The sequence below is a fragment of the Leptodactylus fuscus genome, chromosome 4 (genome assembly GCF_031893055.1).
Source record: "Leptodactylus fuscus isolate aLepFus1 chromosome 4, aLepFus1.hap2, whole genome shotgun sequence".
In the NCBI taxonomy this organism is placed as follows: Eukaryota; Metazoa; Chordata; class Amphibia; order Anura; family Leptodactylidae; genus Leptodactylus; species Leptodactylus fuscus.
The window spans coordinates 122,468,946-122,484,826 of record NC_134268.1 but is presented as its reverse complement, the minus strand read 5'-3'; the positions used below and the strand labels follow the sequence as shown (position 1 = coordinate 122,484,826).

Here is a 15,881-nt window from a genome sequence, read left to right as displayed (position 1 = left end):
TATATCCGGACTCCAGCACTCTGCCTGTCACTTTCTCACACCTAATTCAAGATCACATTACTCTCGGATGCATTTTCCTCCTGTGCACAAATGAGCTAGCTAAATAATCAAAAACTATTACACTGTGTATTTGGCCACAGTACGGGAAAAAAAATAACATTAAAATATGTTTTTTAATGTTTGCACACAGCTAGACTGTATATTGAGTGAATAAGAAACCGCTTGTATATAATGTAGTTATTTAAAAAAAAAAAAAAAATTGTGCAGGCGAAATCAGTGCTTTGCCGTTAGAACAGCAGTATGAATTTAATTAAAAAAAATTAAACTCTTGCCCAAAAAAATCCTTAATAAAATATTTTTCACTCGCAGGATTTTCAGTAAAAACTATGTTTAGAAGAGATGAAACTGCTCTTTTGCACAACAGACAGACAAATTTAAATTACTGCTAATGAAATGGTTATCTGTTTGAATAAGCAGCAGAAGTAGGTTTTTTTCTGAATTGTGGTAGCCTTTGATGCAGTGAGATGGATCAAAGATCTTATTTGCATTACTATTTGCATTAAAGCAACTAAAGGTCCAAGTGTCCAAGCTTTTATAATTACATATGACATCAGCACTGTTAGGTCCACCTACCACTGTCTATTGGCTGAGAGGCTGTTGGATGTTGCTACCATGTCACAACGACTCACGGAGAGTGCCTGAGAGTGCCTGAGTTATTGCACTCGTGTCTGCTCTGTATTTTCTGGTCAAACACATGGCAGCAGCCATTTTCTCATAGCACAGCCATTTTTGTTTGTCCAAAGAAAATCGTCATTTGTTCAGTTTCATTAAAAAAAAACAAAAAAAAAAACAATTTGGAATTTTCGGGTCGAATCTTATTTGTTACAAACCGATTTGCCTACCTCTACTGACCATGAATAAATTGATCCATCTTTACTGTTTCACTTGTTCTTCTGGTCCTACAACAAAACAGAACAATGAACTAAGCGATGCAGATGTGAACTCATCCTTAGTCTTCTGAATGACTTGTACAAATAAGTCAAAGTAGCTTTAACTAATAGGTAACTAAGAGGTGTCGAGAAGGCTCATAGATTTGACAGTAGTGCTATTTTCACCCAATGTTCAATATATATTCTGTTGCTTTTCATGATGATCGTTACAGCTATCATAATTTTTATTCAGCTTTCCAAGAAATTGTGAATGACAAATCTTCTAAATGCTGGTAAAGATGGGCGTAGCTAAATGTTAATGAGCTCTGGTGAAAAAGCTCAGCTTTGGCTGCTCCATTTCAACTTTTTTCATAATTGCCATCTCTGTTTGTAAGTTTTATCTGAGCCCCCTGCAAAACAATGCTCCCCTTGTCACCCTACAAAGAAATGGTGCGACTTTTGTGCCCTCTTCATATGCAATAATATCCTGCATAGGTAATTGTCTTCCCCACAGGTAATAATCCAATTGTTAGGATTGGGTCCCGCAAGGTTCTCTCACCTGCGGGTCAATCTAACTCTTGCCCTCGGCCTCAGGTAGTGAGGTGTCTGGAGTGTAAGTCCAGCTTTCGGCCTACTGAGCATGCTCAGACTTTTTGGAGCCGCTCACAAGCTAAGTGCCATTTCTTCCCTATTGAGCATGAGCAGTGAGGTCATGGCCAACGCCCCTACTGGGCGGGGACTTCCCTTTAAATAGTGTGAGCCGACGCCTGCCCGGCGCTCACACTTTGACTGCAGTTTGTTAATGACAGTAGTTCAGGGCTAAGCTCCAGCATTCAGGCAGGTTGTCAGACTAGGCCCCTGGGGTTTCATTAGCCTCTATCTGCACTGTAGTTAGAACCTGTAAATCCTGAACTGTCAGCCCTACACTAGGCTAGGAGCGGTGGGCTCTGTTCCAGCCTGAGGCGTTGACAGCAGGTGTGGTCTCTGAGTTAGCCTCTTTAAACTGTCAAACTTCCTTTGTACTCCTAGCTGTAGCAGGAGCATGTTTTGTTGCTGACCAGGGGTGACTGTTAACCCTTGGCAGCCTTGCTGTTTCAGCTGTACTGTGCACCTGTCCAGTGAGGTTAACTGGCAGGGTGTTGTTGCAGCTTGTTCACATTGAGTACCACGCTACACGACTGCCAGTGCAGTTTAACTGGTAGCACGCTGTTCAGACTTACAGCCACCCATCTGGGCCCGTGGACCTCGCTGCAGTGTCTTGCAGACTAGAGGTTCTGTCGTTTAAAAAATATTATTTATATATATATATATATATATACACACACAGAACCGTAACACCAATCCATATACCTAACAATCAGGGCCGCCGATAGGCCAGTATTACCGCTACTGGCGTCAGGGGCCGGCCAAATTGAAAAATGGGGGGGGGGGGCCCGGTTTTGGCCGGCCCCCTGGCACCCGCAGCAGCAATTGTGCCATCACTGTAGTGTAGTCGGGCAAGTGCCGGGGCCCACAGAGCCTCTTGGGGCCCCCCGGCACTTGCCTGTCCCGATTTCAGCTCATCGGTGTCCGTCGGACGCCGATGAGCTAAATACACAGGCAATTAAAGCAGGTGCTCAGCTCAGCTCCTGCTTTAATGCTGCGCCCGGCTTCGGCGTGTGTAGGCGCGATGTGATGACGTCACATCGCGCTTACACCTGTCAGTGGAGTGAGAGGAGCGTCAGAGAGAGGAGCGGCGAGGGAGCGATGGAAGGAAGGGTGAGTGTAAATAAGTGTTTGTTTTGTGTTTAACATAATGAAGGGGGCCCATCAAACTGGGGGGCAAATGAAGGGGAGGGGGGGAACGGCATGACACTGTGGAAGATGAAGGGGGTGGGGAGAGAATGGCATGACACTGGGGCAGATGAAGGGGGGGAGAATGACATTACACTGGGGCAGATGAGGGGGGAGAATGGCATTACACTGGGGCAGATGAAGTGGGAGAATGGCATGACACTGGGGCAGATGAAGGGGGAATGACATGACACTGGGGCAGATGAGGGGGGGAACGGCATGCCACTGGGGCAGAGATGGGGGGACATGAAACTGTGGGCAGTTGAAAGGGGGAGAACAGCATGAAACTGGGGACGGAGATGGAGGGGGAGGACATGAAACTGGGGGCAGAGGAAGGGTGTATATGAAACTGGGGGAGAGATGGAGGGGAGGCATATAATTTACAGGTGACTGTAGGAGGATTACACTGTGTGGGAGCACATGAAAATGAATGAGAATGGGTGGAGTCAACAGAAAAGTGGGCGGAGCTAAATTTGTTGAAGCGCGCAGAGCGCGCCACACATTTTCTCCCTCTTTCTACTCTTCAAAAGTTGGGAGGTAATACATAATTGGTATGTCACAAAATAAAGTAGTGTTAAAATGGCGGGGTGGGGTGGGCTAGACACTTAGGGTGTATGGGGCCCCAAAATTCCTGGTGGTGGCCCTCCTAACAATGCTCCGTACAGCTGATAATTCCCCCCACAGATAATAGATGCCCACATCCACACTCCTGTCCAGACCAGTTCCACTGCTGCCTCCAGGGTGCACTGTAGCTGACTTTGAAGAACACCAGGACGCTGAGCGTAGCTTCCTGGAATCCCTCAGTGTTGTGAAATATGTACACTAATACAATAAATAGTGGCTGAGAAGAATAAAGAACAATAGTCCCCCCAGTTTTTTTCCATTAGGCCATTGCCTCTGGTCCCCTCATGGAAGATGTGCCCCTGACCCCATAACTAATATAGCACATAGATAATAGTCTCTTTCTCTCTGCATAAACTTCAGATCTTTCCTATAGGCAATATTCCCTCATATCATCCAGACCCCCACATAGGTAAGTAGACAGTGTATATGTAATTTGTCTCTGCTCTTAGCTTCTCTCCTTCTGGGCTCACTGTGGGTGGTTAAATAAAGCAGGAGGCTTGGGGTTGGCAGCAGAAATTAAATACATGTATATGTTTGCCCTCACCTCAAGGCCACCCTTTCTACTGCAATGTGATGTGGATGTTGGCCCTGCAAACAAGGCTGCAACCTCTTTTTCAAGACCACAAGTCACTTTAAGCCTTGTGGCCAACAACCAGCTGAGACCACTGTTTGGATGTGAACATCTTGTTGCAAAAGACTCAATCCCGTGATGTATCCATATTAGGATACAGATCCAGGGATACAAATGATATCTGTCTTCCCTGCGCCTTGTGGGTTGTAAACCTACAAATTAAAGAGCGGTAAGGCAGGAAGCTTATGGGTCCTGCTCTTCTTGGAGTTAAGGGCAGGGAATTGAAATTTAATAATGAGGGAGTCTCAAGCCACAGAATCCATGGCTGAATCAGCGGTGGCATGTACGGCATAATTGAGCAGGAAGCTCATTTTGGAGAGCAAGGCAGCATCTTGGGTGGAACACACCGCCAAACCCACAGCAAATTCTTCTGTGTAAAGATACCCTAAGTACAGTATTGTATTTGCCCCTTCACAGCTCCTTTTTCGCTTATCACACACATTCTAACTTCTACCAGTTGTACATCCAAAATTGTTCCTTATAGAATTATTTTAAGTGGTAATTTTATGTTTAGTCTTCCTATGTGGCTACTTACTTTAGGATGATGAATCTTTTACAAGATATGTAAATCACATCTTTTGTGAAACAGGGAAAACAGAAAAAGTGTGTGGGGTGTAATGAAGTTTCATTTAGGTTCACATCTGCGTTCGGTAATCCATTCAGGGAGTCTGAATGGAGACTGCATGGGAGTCTTCGGGGAGTCTGCATGGAGACCCCCGAACGGAATATCGAACGCATTGGCAAGTGGTGAGCAGTGAAAGCACATGGACCCCATAGACTATATGAGTCATGCGGATATGAAAGTAGATCATGAAGTACTTTTCTGTCTGCATGTTTCGTGTAGACACGGCAAGAAAAGCACACAGACCCCATTATAGTTTATGGGGTCCATGTGCTTTCATAAGCTCTCTGCTTGCCAATGCGTTCGATATTCCATTCGGGGACTCCCAGAACGGATTACCAAATGCAGATGTGAACCAGGCCTTAGTCTTTGTGAAGGATATATTGGCTTGAATGGATTACATGAGCTTAGAAAAACATGGCTACTTTCTTTCAGAAGCAAAGCCACTTTTGCTCTTGAATTGTGTTGGCTATTACAACCCATTTCTATTCACTTACACTGCAAGTCCACAAACTCTAGAATGGAGTTGAATTGCAATACCAGCCACAAACAGCCTTGGTGCTCTTTTTTTTTTATAAACATGAAACCCTCTTATTTTAAACTTGCCGTTCCTACAAGCTATTGTAAAAATACAAATGAACCCCACAGACAATATGTGATTTTTATCAACTTTTATTTCAATTAAATAAAAAAAAAAGTGACATGGTTTACTGTACCTAATATCATTGTCCTGGCATTAGTTGTAGGTTGCTGACCACTAACGTTATCATAAAAGCAAATGCATTGCCTTTAAATACTATTCAATGTCTTTATCTTTTGCACCCAGTTGATTCCATTGTATATGCAATGAAAGGTCCCCTTTCTGGGACTGCAGATCATATTGTATTATTGATTGTTAAATGGGTATTCCCATCTTTACATGTTATGGCATATGTGTGTGTTTTAAGCTTTCAGATTCTGGTATTTCAGTGACAAGAAGGGTGCAGTCTGCTGTGCTATTCTCTTAGTAAAAAAAATACTGGCACCCCAATGGAAATCTGGCATACTCTCTTATATTCAATGGGATCCATGAGAATTTGTTGGGGTCCATGGCATTGGTGTATATAGAGCTTATTATGACAACAACACAGTCAGTGATGCTTCAATCTGACTTACACATATGAACAGATGTCTATTTATGCACTACTAGAGCCAGAGAAATACAGGGTACAATGCAATGCACATCATTCTGTCCCATTAGATAATGTACATCTTTTACGGTCCTCCCTCATATTTCTGAATTTGCACTATATTGTATTTATACACAACCACACATCTTTATGTATACATTTCACACATATAATAATGTTCATTCTTAAAAACCATCCCATTATGCAAAACAATAACATAATACCAGAAGAGGGTTTAGTTCTATCCTGACATTCTACGCCATTATTCTACTGACATTAAGCACCATAGCTAATATTATTCCATATTTTCATCACTATCGGTATCCAGCTATAATAACTAAGTACATTCATACGTTTTCTGCTGTGATTTCATTTCTCATTTCCTTACATACTGTAAATCAATTGAAGATAGAACTATAGAATTAGACAATTTACTAACTTCATGGCTGAATGAAATTCATTTAGTGCCATCAAACTTACTAGATTTCAGAGTTGTGTTCAATCCCGCAATAAAACATTTCTTTAAAAAATGTACAGATTTATCTGTGAGTACACAATGGATAGTCTCATATTTGGGCAGGATTAACATTTAGAAAACACTACTGTCCTTTTAGTGGTTGAAGGCACACACTTGGTGGAGTATGTCATAAATGCAATCTTCATTCTACGTCCTCAGTTTATGACAATTTGATGTCTACCAGTGGGGTCTCTTCTGTATCTAATTTTGTTTCTAGTTTTAGCAAAGGTTTTTCTGATACTTGGACAGGTTTCTCTTCTTCTTGGTCTGGCAATAGTTCAGCCTTCTCTCCATTTTTCTTCTTCTTCTTCTTTACAGTGACCACTTCAGTGTAGGTGACTTCTGAGATAGGCTCAACCAAGGGACCCTCTGAGACGGATTCAACATCTTCTTTCTCACCTTCTTGGCCTTCTGCTGTAGTGCGTTGTTTTTCCTTCTTCTTGATTTTAAATGTTTCCTTAGTAGGAGCTGCTTTCACTATGGACTGCTTGAATCTCTCTCCAGACTGTTTAAGTCTCTCACCAGACTGCCTCATTCTCTCTCGTCTTTCTGGAGTCACTATCCTTGTGCGAATCCTGTTTACTTTCTTTCCAAAATTTTGTTTTGTCTTCTGCATGTTTTCCCTGGAAAATGCTTTTTTGATGTTATCAATTCGCTGCTTGCCTGATTTTTTCAGTCGTGAGGTCCTGGATTCTGGAACTTCATATTCCTCATCAGAGGAGAGGTCATTTGGTGGGTAAAATTTATCCCTTAAGAGCCCATCCAATGATGATTCTTTAGCAACACTCAGTTTAGTGGGACATTCAATATCTTCCTGCAATAAAATAAAAATGTAGATTTCTGAAATCAGTTTTGTAGATTAATTAAATATTACAAATTTAAAAACAGAAATGTGTAAGCTAAAATAATGTAAAGTTTTATATTTTTACAAATATTTTGTGTTTTTTTGTAATGTAAAATTTAAACACAAAAAAGGGAAACACAACCTATATATATTTAGAGCAAGTCCTCATTCACACGACCACTTCCATAGATGTGTGAGGTCTGTGCTACTTACGGACAGCACCCCACCCCCAAATGAGAAGGGTCCATGGTTTATTAACTTATTTTGGGGGTTCTATTTTCTACACGTTTTGCAAGTCTCTGAGTCTCAATGACTCTCAATGATTCAATGATATGATGTATCAGTATCAGTGAAAAAAAAAAAGGACATACTTCTGTTGTTTTGCAGACTTATTGAACCAACAATACGAAGCAATGTGCAGTAATAATGTACAAACATGGTAAGGGCTCGTTCACATCTGTGCCCAGGTGTCCGTTCTGCAGGTTTCCGCTTCCTGCATAAAACAGAGCAGGATACGGAAACCTGCAGGATTCTTTCTCACCCATTCATTTGAATGGGTGAGAAAGCTGTCCGGCCATGAGCGGCAGTGAGCGTTTTGCGCTCTCCGCCGTGAAACCAGGTTTTTTTAATCCGGACACAGAGTCGGACATGCAGTACTCTGTGTCCGGATTAAAAAATCCAGTTTCGTGGCGGAGAGCATAAAACGCTCACCGCCGCTCACGGCCGGAACCGGTCTGTGCTTCTGGCATGCAGAAGACGGAAAGCACAGAACGGAGACCAGAACGCAGGTGTAAAATCCATGCCTGGATCTTCAAAAGCTGGATTCGTAAAGTAGATAAGAAAGAAAAATTGTGAAGTGGAAGTGAGAGCAAGCGAGTAAAAAGAAGAAAAATGTAAAGGAAGAAACAAAAGAATAGAAAATTATCTGGTGATTACACGAGCATCCTCTAGAGTTCTCTGATGACATAAAGAAGTTTTAGATAATACCACTGAAATAAAAGACATCCCTTTCAATGTTTAAATCAGCTGGGGGCAGTGGAAAAAAAATGCATACTCTCCTTTTCCCATTGCAGCTGTATCCTCCGCATGTCCCGGTTCTTCTGCTCCAGCGGCATCTCCCAGATCTGTTCTGGAGGTCCCATGACCACCGTGGCCAATCATCAGGTTCAGCGGACGTCTGAAAGAGACGCCACTGGAGCAGAAGAGGACACCAGAGCAATGGGGACAGGTGAGTATGCATTTTTTTTCACTGCCCTCAGCTGATTTAAACATTAAAAGCATTGTCCATTTTTGCCATTTATTCCCATATCAAGGATCCTATGTATACTGCTAGAGTTTCCTATATAGATTGATTTAGAAATGCTGTTTCATTTGCCTGCTATGTGAAATTATTCCTGCCAATTTTGACAAATTATGTAAGTTACCATTTCAGACTGAAACTTTAACTTGCACAGGACTGCTGCCTCTCTCTCTATGTAAAGTAGACATTTCTGTTACACAGGGCTGCCTGCTGTACGCTTTTCATGTCTCTGAGATGTCATGAATGATGCTAGTTAAACATCATGTCTGTCATGCCAGTCTGGCAGATTTTTCCATCTCTCCATTTGGGAAACTGTGAAGGAACAAATGTGTGACTGAGACGGATCTTAAGATACATACAGATTTTTGTGATAAATAGGTAGTTCTGCTTTTGTATTTAATAAAAAAATTAATATTAACAAAGGTTAATTGATGATATTGGTTAATTAGTGATATTTGCAATGAGAATTATATGGAGTCTCTCCTTTTTTGAGCATCAGTAAAAATACTTGATAAACATTTTAGCTCATGATTTAGTATTTTACTTATTTAATGAAATTCCATACAGAAAGAGAATATGTTTTGATGGACTTGTGAGGGTAAGCATGTACAGTGGGCAGTACCTTGGTTCAGGGAAATGGGTATAGGGGTGCAGAGTAAACAGTTGCTACCAGGCCCTGGATCCTGAGGTGGGTTCCAAAGGTCCCTCTGCCACATACAATATACAACTACTCTGAATGGCACAAGGTAGGTAGGGGCCCATAGTGGATTTTGCATTGGGGCCCAGGAGATTCAAGTTATTGCTCCGTACCTTGCAGAGTTTAAAATGTTGTTTTATTGTTATACAAATAAGGGGAAAAGTGCTTTGGGGTTGCGCCTTAGCGTGACTGGACTTTGGTTTCAGCTCTATATTCTCATGAAAAATGTTCCTCTAAGGGCTCGTTCACATTTGCGCCCGGCACTCCGTACTTCAGGTTTCCGTTTCCTGCATAAAACAGAGCAGGAGACGGAAACCTGCAGGAGTCTTTCTCACCCATTCATTTGAATGGGTGAGAAAGATGTCCGGCCGTGAGCGCTTTATGCTCTCCGCCGCGAAACCGAGTTTTATAATCCGGACACAGAGTCGGACATGCAGTACTCTGTGTCCGGATTTAAAAAAAACGGTTTCGCGGCGGAGAGCATAAAACGCTCACCGCTGCTCACAGCCTTACCCGGTCTGTGATTTCCGTCTTCTGGCATCCAGAAGACGGAAACCACAGAACGGAGACCCTGAACGCAGGTGTGAACCTAGCGTCAGTTTGACACTTCAAAACGGACTGATGCACATACTGATTCTATACTGACACCTTTTTATGCTGATAGCAAAGTTCTAGAGAACAGATAAGGGGATTAAAAGTAGCAATTGTAAACAAAGTAAAGATAAGATTTTTTTACTAAGCAAGTCTGCCCATAGCTAGATTTTATTCTGTCTTGCTTAAAGCAGAGCCAATAGCGCTATACTGTGTGAGCGGGGAGGAGCGACCCTTCCCTCTGCTCACAGTACTCGTCCATAAACAAGTATTATCAGTAGGAGAGGGGGTATTCCTCCCTGGTCTCAGAGAACAGCGCTATTGGCGCTGCTTGTACAAAAGGACGGTCCTGACAGAGTGTCAGAAACGCCCTTCTGACTATGAAGAGCTACAGTATCGGGACCGATAGCTCTTCACCCGGGGCACAGATAGGGAAAGCCAACATTGCACTGAATTCAGTGCACTGTCGGCTTTACAGCAGTATATAGAACTGCCTGTGCCCCAAACCATGAAAGGTCCTCTAACTCAATAAGTGTAATGGGCCATCATTTCTGTCTTAAGGCCGGGCCCCATGCGGCATAAATGCTTTCGAAAAAAATGCTGGGTTTTACAGTCACATCAAAGTGGATGGGATTCTAGCGAATCCCATCTTCACTTTGCAGTAAAAAATGCGCTGCGGAAACGTGGCAATTTACAGAACCGATGCGTTTTTGGAAATCGCAGCATGTCAATTATACCTATGGAAATGCCGTTGGTTTCCCTACAGGTATAATTGAAGCAGAAAGTCCACAGAGGAAACCTCTGCCAACTTTGTGTCCAAAGCGCTGCGGGAAGAACCGCAATGCGTTTTCACACATTTTTTCCTGCAGCACATTTTTGCTGCGGGACACCACATAGGGCCTGAGACACACATAGGAACTGGAGAGAGGATGGATGATTCTGCTCACAGCCTTCACAGATAAATCTGCAAACTGTGGTTGTGTTGAAAAGAGTGAGGATTCTGAAATCTGCAAAGCAAAGTCTTCTCTATATACATGTATCAACGTCTAGTTTCTTGAGTGATTACGAGTGGGATATTATTCACAGACAGCAAACAGCTTTACTGACTGTGCTCATACATTGTTTTGTTCTTGTGTTTTATCTGCTTGGTTGCATGTATTTGTTAGCAATTATCAGTAATGGATAATGAATGGGGTACAGACCTCTCCTGAATGTACACACCCACAGCCTCAGACAGAAATGCGAAATATGTTTAAATCATAATGTGATTATTAGCAGCAGAAAAACTGATAGGAGATCATGTATAAAAGCTTATACAGTCATAAAATGGACTACTCAGCAAGACCCTGCACATATTTCGACTGTTCATGAAAACTCAGGAGAGACCAATTTGTTTTCTGCCATATCTTTCAGAGTGTATCTTGAATTTCTGGAGTAACTATCACTTGACATTAACGCTTTCCTGACATCTCACGTACTGTTACGGCAGATGTATTGTATTTAAATATGGCAGCTGCCATAGCAGCTGGATCTCTGCTCTCTGCTATATAATTCACTGATCTCTGGTATTATCCCCCCCCCCCCCCCGATGCCTTGGTTAAACATGACCGAGGCCTCATTTTTTCCTGGTAGTGGATGGTTGCCTCGATTTTGGGATGAGTCACCAATCCCCAGAACGAGATCCCTGGGCGTTGATTCATGACTATGAAAGCTGTGGACCTATGGAAGGCTACAAGACTTGATAGGCATAGACTTCTAATGCAGGCTGCTTTAGGCATAATGTAATATAAGCATTGGAATTGCAGTCGATGACATAAGTGATCAGACCCCTGTGGTTCAAATCAAAGAATTATTGACTTAAGTCATCCTTTTTTCCCTAGAATACACACAGAAAAAAGTTCACAAAAAGTAAAACACATGATGTATTCCCGTGTCTAAAAACGCCTGATCTACAAACTTATAAAAATAGTTTTCCCTCACATTGAACACTTAAAAGAGCTGAACTTCTGTTTTTTTCACTGTTTCGTTTCCCATAAAAATATAATTAAAAGCGATCAACACAAAAGACCCTGCAAAAAAAATCACTGTACATGGAAATAAAGAACTTACAGGTGTCACAGTATGGCAACTCCGAGAAATTTTTTGTAAAATTTTAGATTTTTTAAGGTGTTACAAAAATCTATAAATTTGGTATAAAATGAAGCCTAAGCTTGATGGTGAAGGGAAATTAAACCTAGTTTAGGGAAAGACAATCTTAATATCAATTTAATATCAGAATTTTTGTGCATGTTAGTCCAGAATCAGAGATTGTTGATTTTATTAGCATTGCTTCCTTCGGAACCCACAGAATCTTTGTGTAATGTGAATAAGACCTAGCAAGAAATTAACAAGTTGGAGACTATTTTCAGATAATACATAGAAAATGTATATATATCTGTGAGTAATATTGTATATGACAGCCACCCGGAGAACAAGCTTGATTTGTAAAGTTCTTACAGGCCGATATATTGTAGTTGGTAAATTGTATAGAAACTTCACCCATCCAGTTACAAGAAATTCATGAAAAAATGTATTCTGTCCAACACCATGACAAAAAAACTATTAAAATATATATTGGTTTGTTAGTAAAGTTATAGCTTGATGAAATTTGCTTTAATGAAAAGTAGAATTGTACATGCTCCTTCCAAATATGGTGAAAGAATAACTGGAGTTTTCTTTCTCTGATTTGCTGTTGATCTTTCTTTCTCTGATATACTGTATGTTTGTATATATATATATATATATATATATATATATATATATATACTGTATACTGTATGTTTGTATATATATATAGAGGCAGCAAATAAGAAATGATGGTCAAAAATTTATTCTGCTCTGCCTGGTGATGGAAATAAGCATATCTAAATATAGACTTGATGATCAGAACCATTACCCAAGACAATGACAGTAACACACTCACACGCCATTGGACCCAAGTCACAGCAGATTGAGTAAATTATGCAGTAACTACATTTTGGTGAATGCTTATATTGTTATACATGTTTTATGTTTCACTGTGACCTAAAACATAATTTAAAAAATGTGTGGATAGAAACAAAATTGCTCAATAGTATAGATACAGAATTTGAAATGATATATAATCATAATTCTCATCATCAGAACTTAAGGAAGAAATCACCAAAAGTTAAATACTCTGAATATTCCTTTAAAAGACCAACTCTAATCCACATGAAACATGTTTCTTTAACCATTTGCAATTGAGTTTGTTTCATTACCTGGAAAATTACAACTCTGAATTTGTTCTTTCTCAGCATCTCCTCTTGCTTGGACTCCACTTTTTGGACCTGATCACTCTGTTTATCTACTCGAGTTCTAACATCCTTCACATTGGAGCTTACTTTACGGGTCTTTTCAAGTAGTTTGTTAACAGTATAGCTGGTATTGCTGTGAGCCTGTGCAAGTTTCAGGAGGTCAATCTGGATAGTCTTCATGGCATTCTCCATTTCTCTGTGACGTTCTTCAATTCTCTTCTGGCTGGCTTGCACAGTCTCGACAATGTTGGCCACTTTGTCAAGAACAGTAACAATAGTTAAGGAAGACTCATGGTCTTCATCGTCTTCAGATACAACGGACAAACGGTTGAGGTTAATGCTATCAGAAGTTGTTTCATGATGATCCATGATTAGAAGTTTGCTGGAGGCTAAGGTCCGCTGGTTGCTGTTTAGGACTCAAGATGAAATTCTGGCATCAGAGCAGAGAGACAGCTGCCTCAGTAGACCTTCAACATGAAATGGAAAGCTCCACCCCAGGAGGCTGAGAAGACATTTATAACTACTCATCATTCAGGCACTGTGGTGAACATGCCTTATGAAATACCGAACAACTAAAATTAGGAAGCATGCTCTGAGTAATAAATCCATGAAAGAAAATACCATGGGCTACTTAACTGAAATATCCAAACCATCTGTTGAATCAGGGTGAATGAACAAGATACTAGAACTGGTAGCGTAGCGTAGAAAAACATTATATCACTGAAACCTCTAGATCATGTATAACTGTGAACACGTAAACAAAGTTCTAGTATCCAGTGCAGTAGATATGGTATAAAGGCTCACTATTTACATTACAAACATTTTGCATTAAGGGAATGGTTTTTTTAAATAAAGCAGCCTTTTATTTTTGTAATGGTGTTCAAATAAACATATGTATGCTGATCAACAGTTTCAAATTTTATTTTACATGAATTTTAACATTTATCTAAATGTAACAAAAGTATTGTGCGGACCTTAATGTAAGAGCCAAGGAAACATTTTCTTCCAGTAGTATTAAATGCTATATTTGTATTAAAAAAGGAAGGAATTTTTTTCAAGGGTCTGTGGTGGCATGGGAGCAACAGGGATTGTTTATGTGGTGCCCATTTTTTTTGGTGCCCAATTAACGTGTTTTATTTCAGTGGTGTAGAAAATACAGATAGTCACAGACACAATCAACTAAAAAATAAATAAAAGAGAATACAAAACCATTGCAGATAATGACACCACAGAACAATGCACCTACTGCAGTCCCTAGCCCCTAAAGACAGACCCTAATGGGTAATAAATGTCAGGATTAGAAACCATAGAACATATTTAACGTGATACCACTACTCACAGAATACAATTCACATATCATGCGATAGCCAGTGTTTAAAAAAAAAATGTCCATAACTAATTCTATAAAACATTGAAATATCTATTAAACACAGTGTCTTCTATGAAGCTTGGTAAGAAAAAAAAACTGTAAACATTGTCATCTTTAGCTCATGCCTGGTTTGTAGGGTATTTCTTACATTTCATTTATAGTTGTTCTTTATCTACAACCATAGAAGGCCTGAGCCTGTGTTCCATAGGAGCAACCAATTGTGGGGATGCAGTAAGCATTTCATCCGCCATTCTGTTTTAGTCATTGGAGGTTCAGATTAAGTTAGTCTTTTTCATGCTATAGTATCTTAGTATAGCCTGAAAACTTTACTTTATTGTACTTTATCAAACTGTGACCTGCCCTCAGCTAACACATTTTTGCTCAATTTATGGCTGGACCCCAATGCTGTCAAAATTGAAATGCTTTAAGAACAAAATATGGGTAATTAACAACCATGCGAAAGCACACACAGAAAAATACTGAACTGTGTTTTCAGGAACGGAACATAAAAAAAAAAAATAAAATAAAATAATGAAAGCTATATCTGTCCATTGCTGCCAGAGCTGATGTTTTGCAAGTACAACAGACAACCAACAAAGCTAAACTATAAAATGTCCAAAAATAAGGCCTCTGAAATAAATATTTCCATTCTTTAAAAAAAGATATAATAAAAATGTACAGCACATGGTCAATGTAAGTATAAAAAATAAACAAGAAAAATAAAGAAAAAACATTGAGGCTACACCATCCGGGATGAAGCATCTGAAGTGAAATGACCAAGATTTTGCTTCTGTCGACGTCCTCTGTTGTTTTTCGGACATTTCCTGCAAACAAAAACAGACAAGTCTTATATGTATATATTTTTACTATACTAAAAATTGTCTTTATATGTAATATCTATCACCTCGATACCTAGAGTAGTCCATGCATTTCTCCCAGAATCATTCATGTAAAGTTGAATTACCAATACGGAATAAACTACAGGGTATATGGGCTAAAGGGTTAAACAAATAGGCTGTTGGCTTTGTTTTAATAAGCCATAATTGTGGCTTTGAAGACTCAGCATATATGCCGATATAAGATATGCTAGATGAACACTCATCTAAGTGTATGTAAGTAGAAGCTACCAATACGCGACAGAGGTGCACTAGCGTACTAACACAGGATTGTACAATAGTTTCATGTCCAAATTATATCTAAGTGATTCTACATGGTCTTTATAATTCCTTGCATTTCCTATAATATTATAATATGACATATTATAGTGTCTAAATAATAAACTCTACTTTTTATTTACTACATACAACTCTATGAGGATCACCCTTTTACCCCAAAATCATTGTCTTAAATGGAAAATTAACAACTTTCTTTAAAAAAGTTCAACAATTTGTTTTGTTCTCTCACATAGCTGGTTGCTTGTGAGATAGCATCTGACAGAGTA

General features: G+C 40.0%; 2 protein-coding genes across 2 annotated transcripts in view; both read right to left on the bottom strand.

The window, feature by feature from the left end:
• Positions 1-5,295: 5,295 nt before the first annotated feature.
• On the bottom strand, positions 5,296-13,792 carry CAVIN4 (caveolae associated protein 4). The gene is made up of 2 exons (XM_075270987.1): positions 13,036-13,792; positions 5,296-7,139 (listed from the first exon to the last, which is right to left on the bottom strand). Exons 1-2 carry the CDS (start codon positions 13,438-13,440, stop codon positions 6,486-6,488), a joined length of 1,059 nt encoding a protein of 352 aa, XP_075127088.1. The 5' UTR covers positions 13,441-13,792; the 3' UTR covers positions 5,296-6,485.
• Positions 13,793-13,932: 140 nt separating this feature from the next.
• TMEFF1 (transmembrane protein with EGF like and two follistatin like domains 1) overlaps positions 13,933-15,881 on the bottom strand; it is a 192,972-nt gene continuing 191,023 nt past the window's right edge. Inside the window, exon 10 of the mRNA XM_075271026.1 lies at positions 13,933-15,264. Within this exon, the coding sequence (XP_075127127.1) occupies positions 15,180-15,264 (85 nt within the window). The 3' untranslated portion in view covers positions 13,933-15,179. The remainder of the gene's footprint in view (positions 15,265-15,881) is intronic.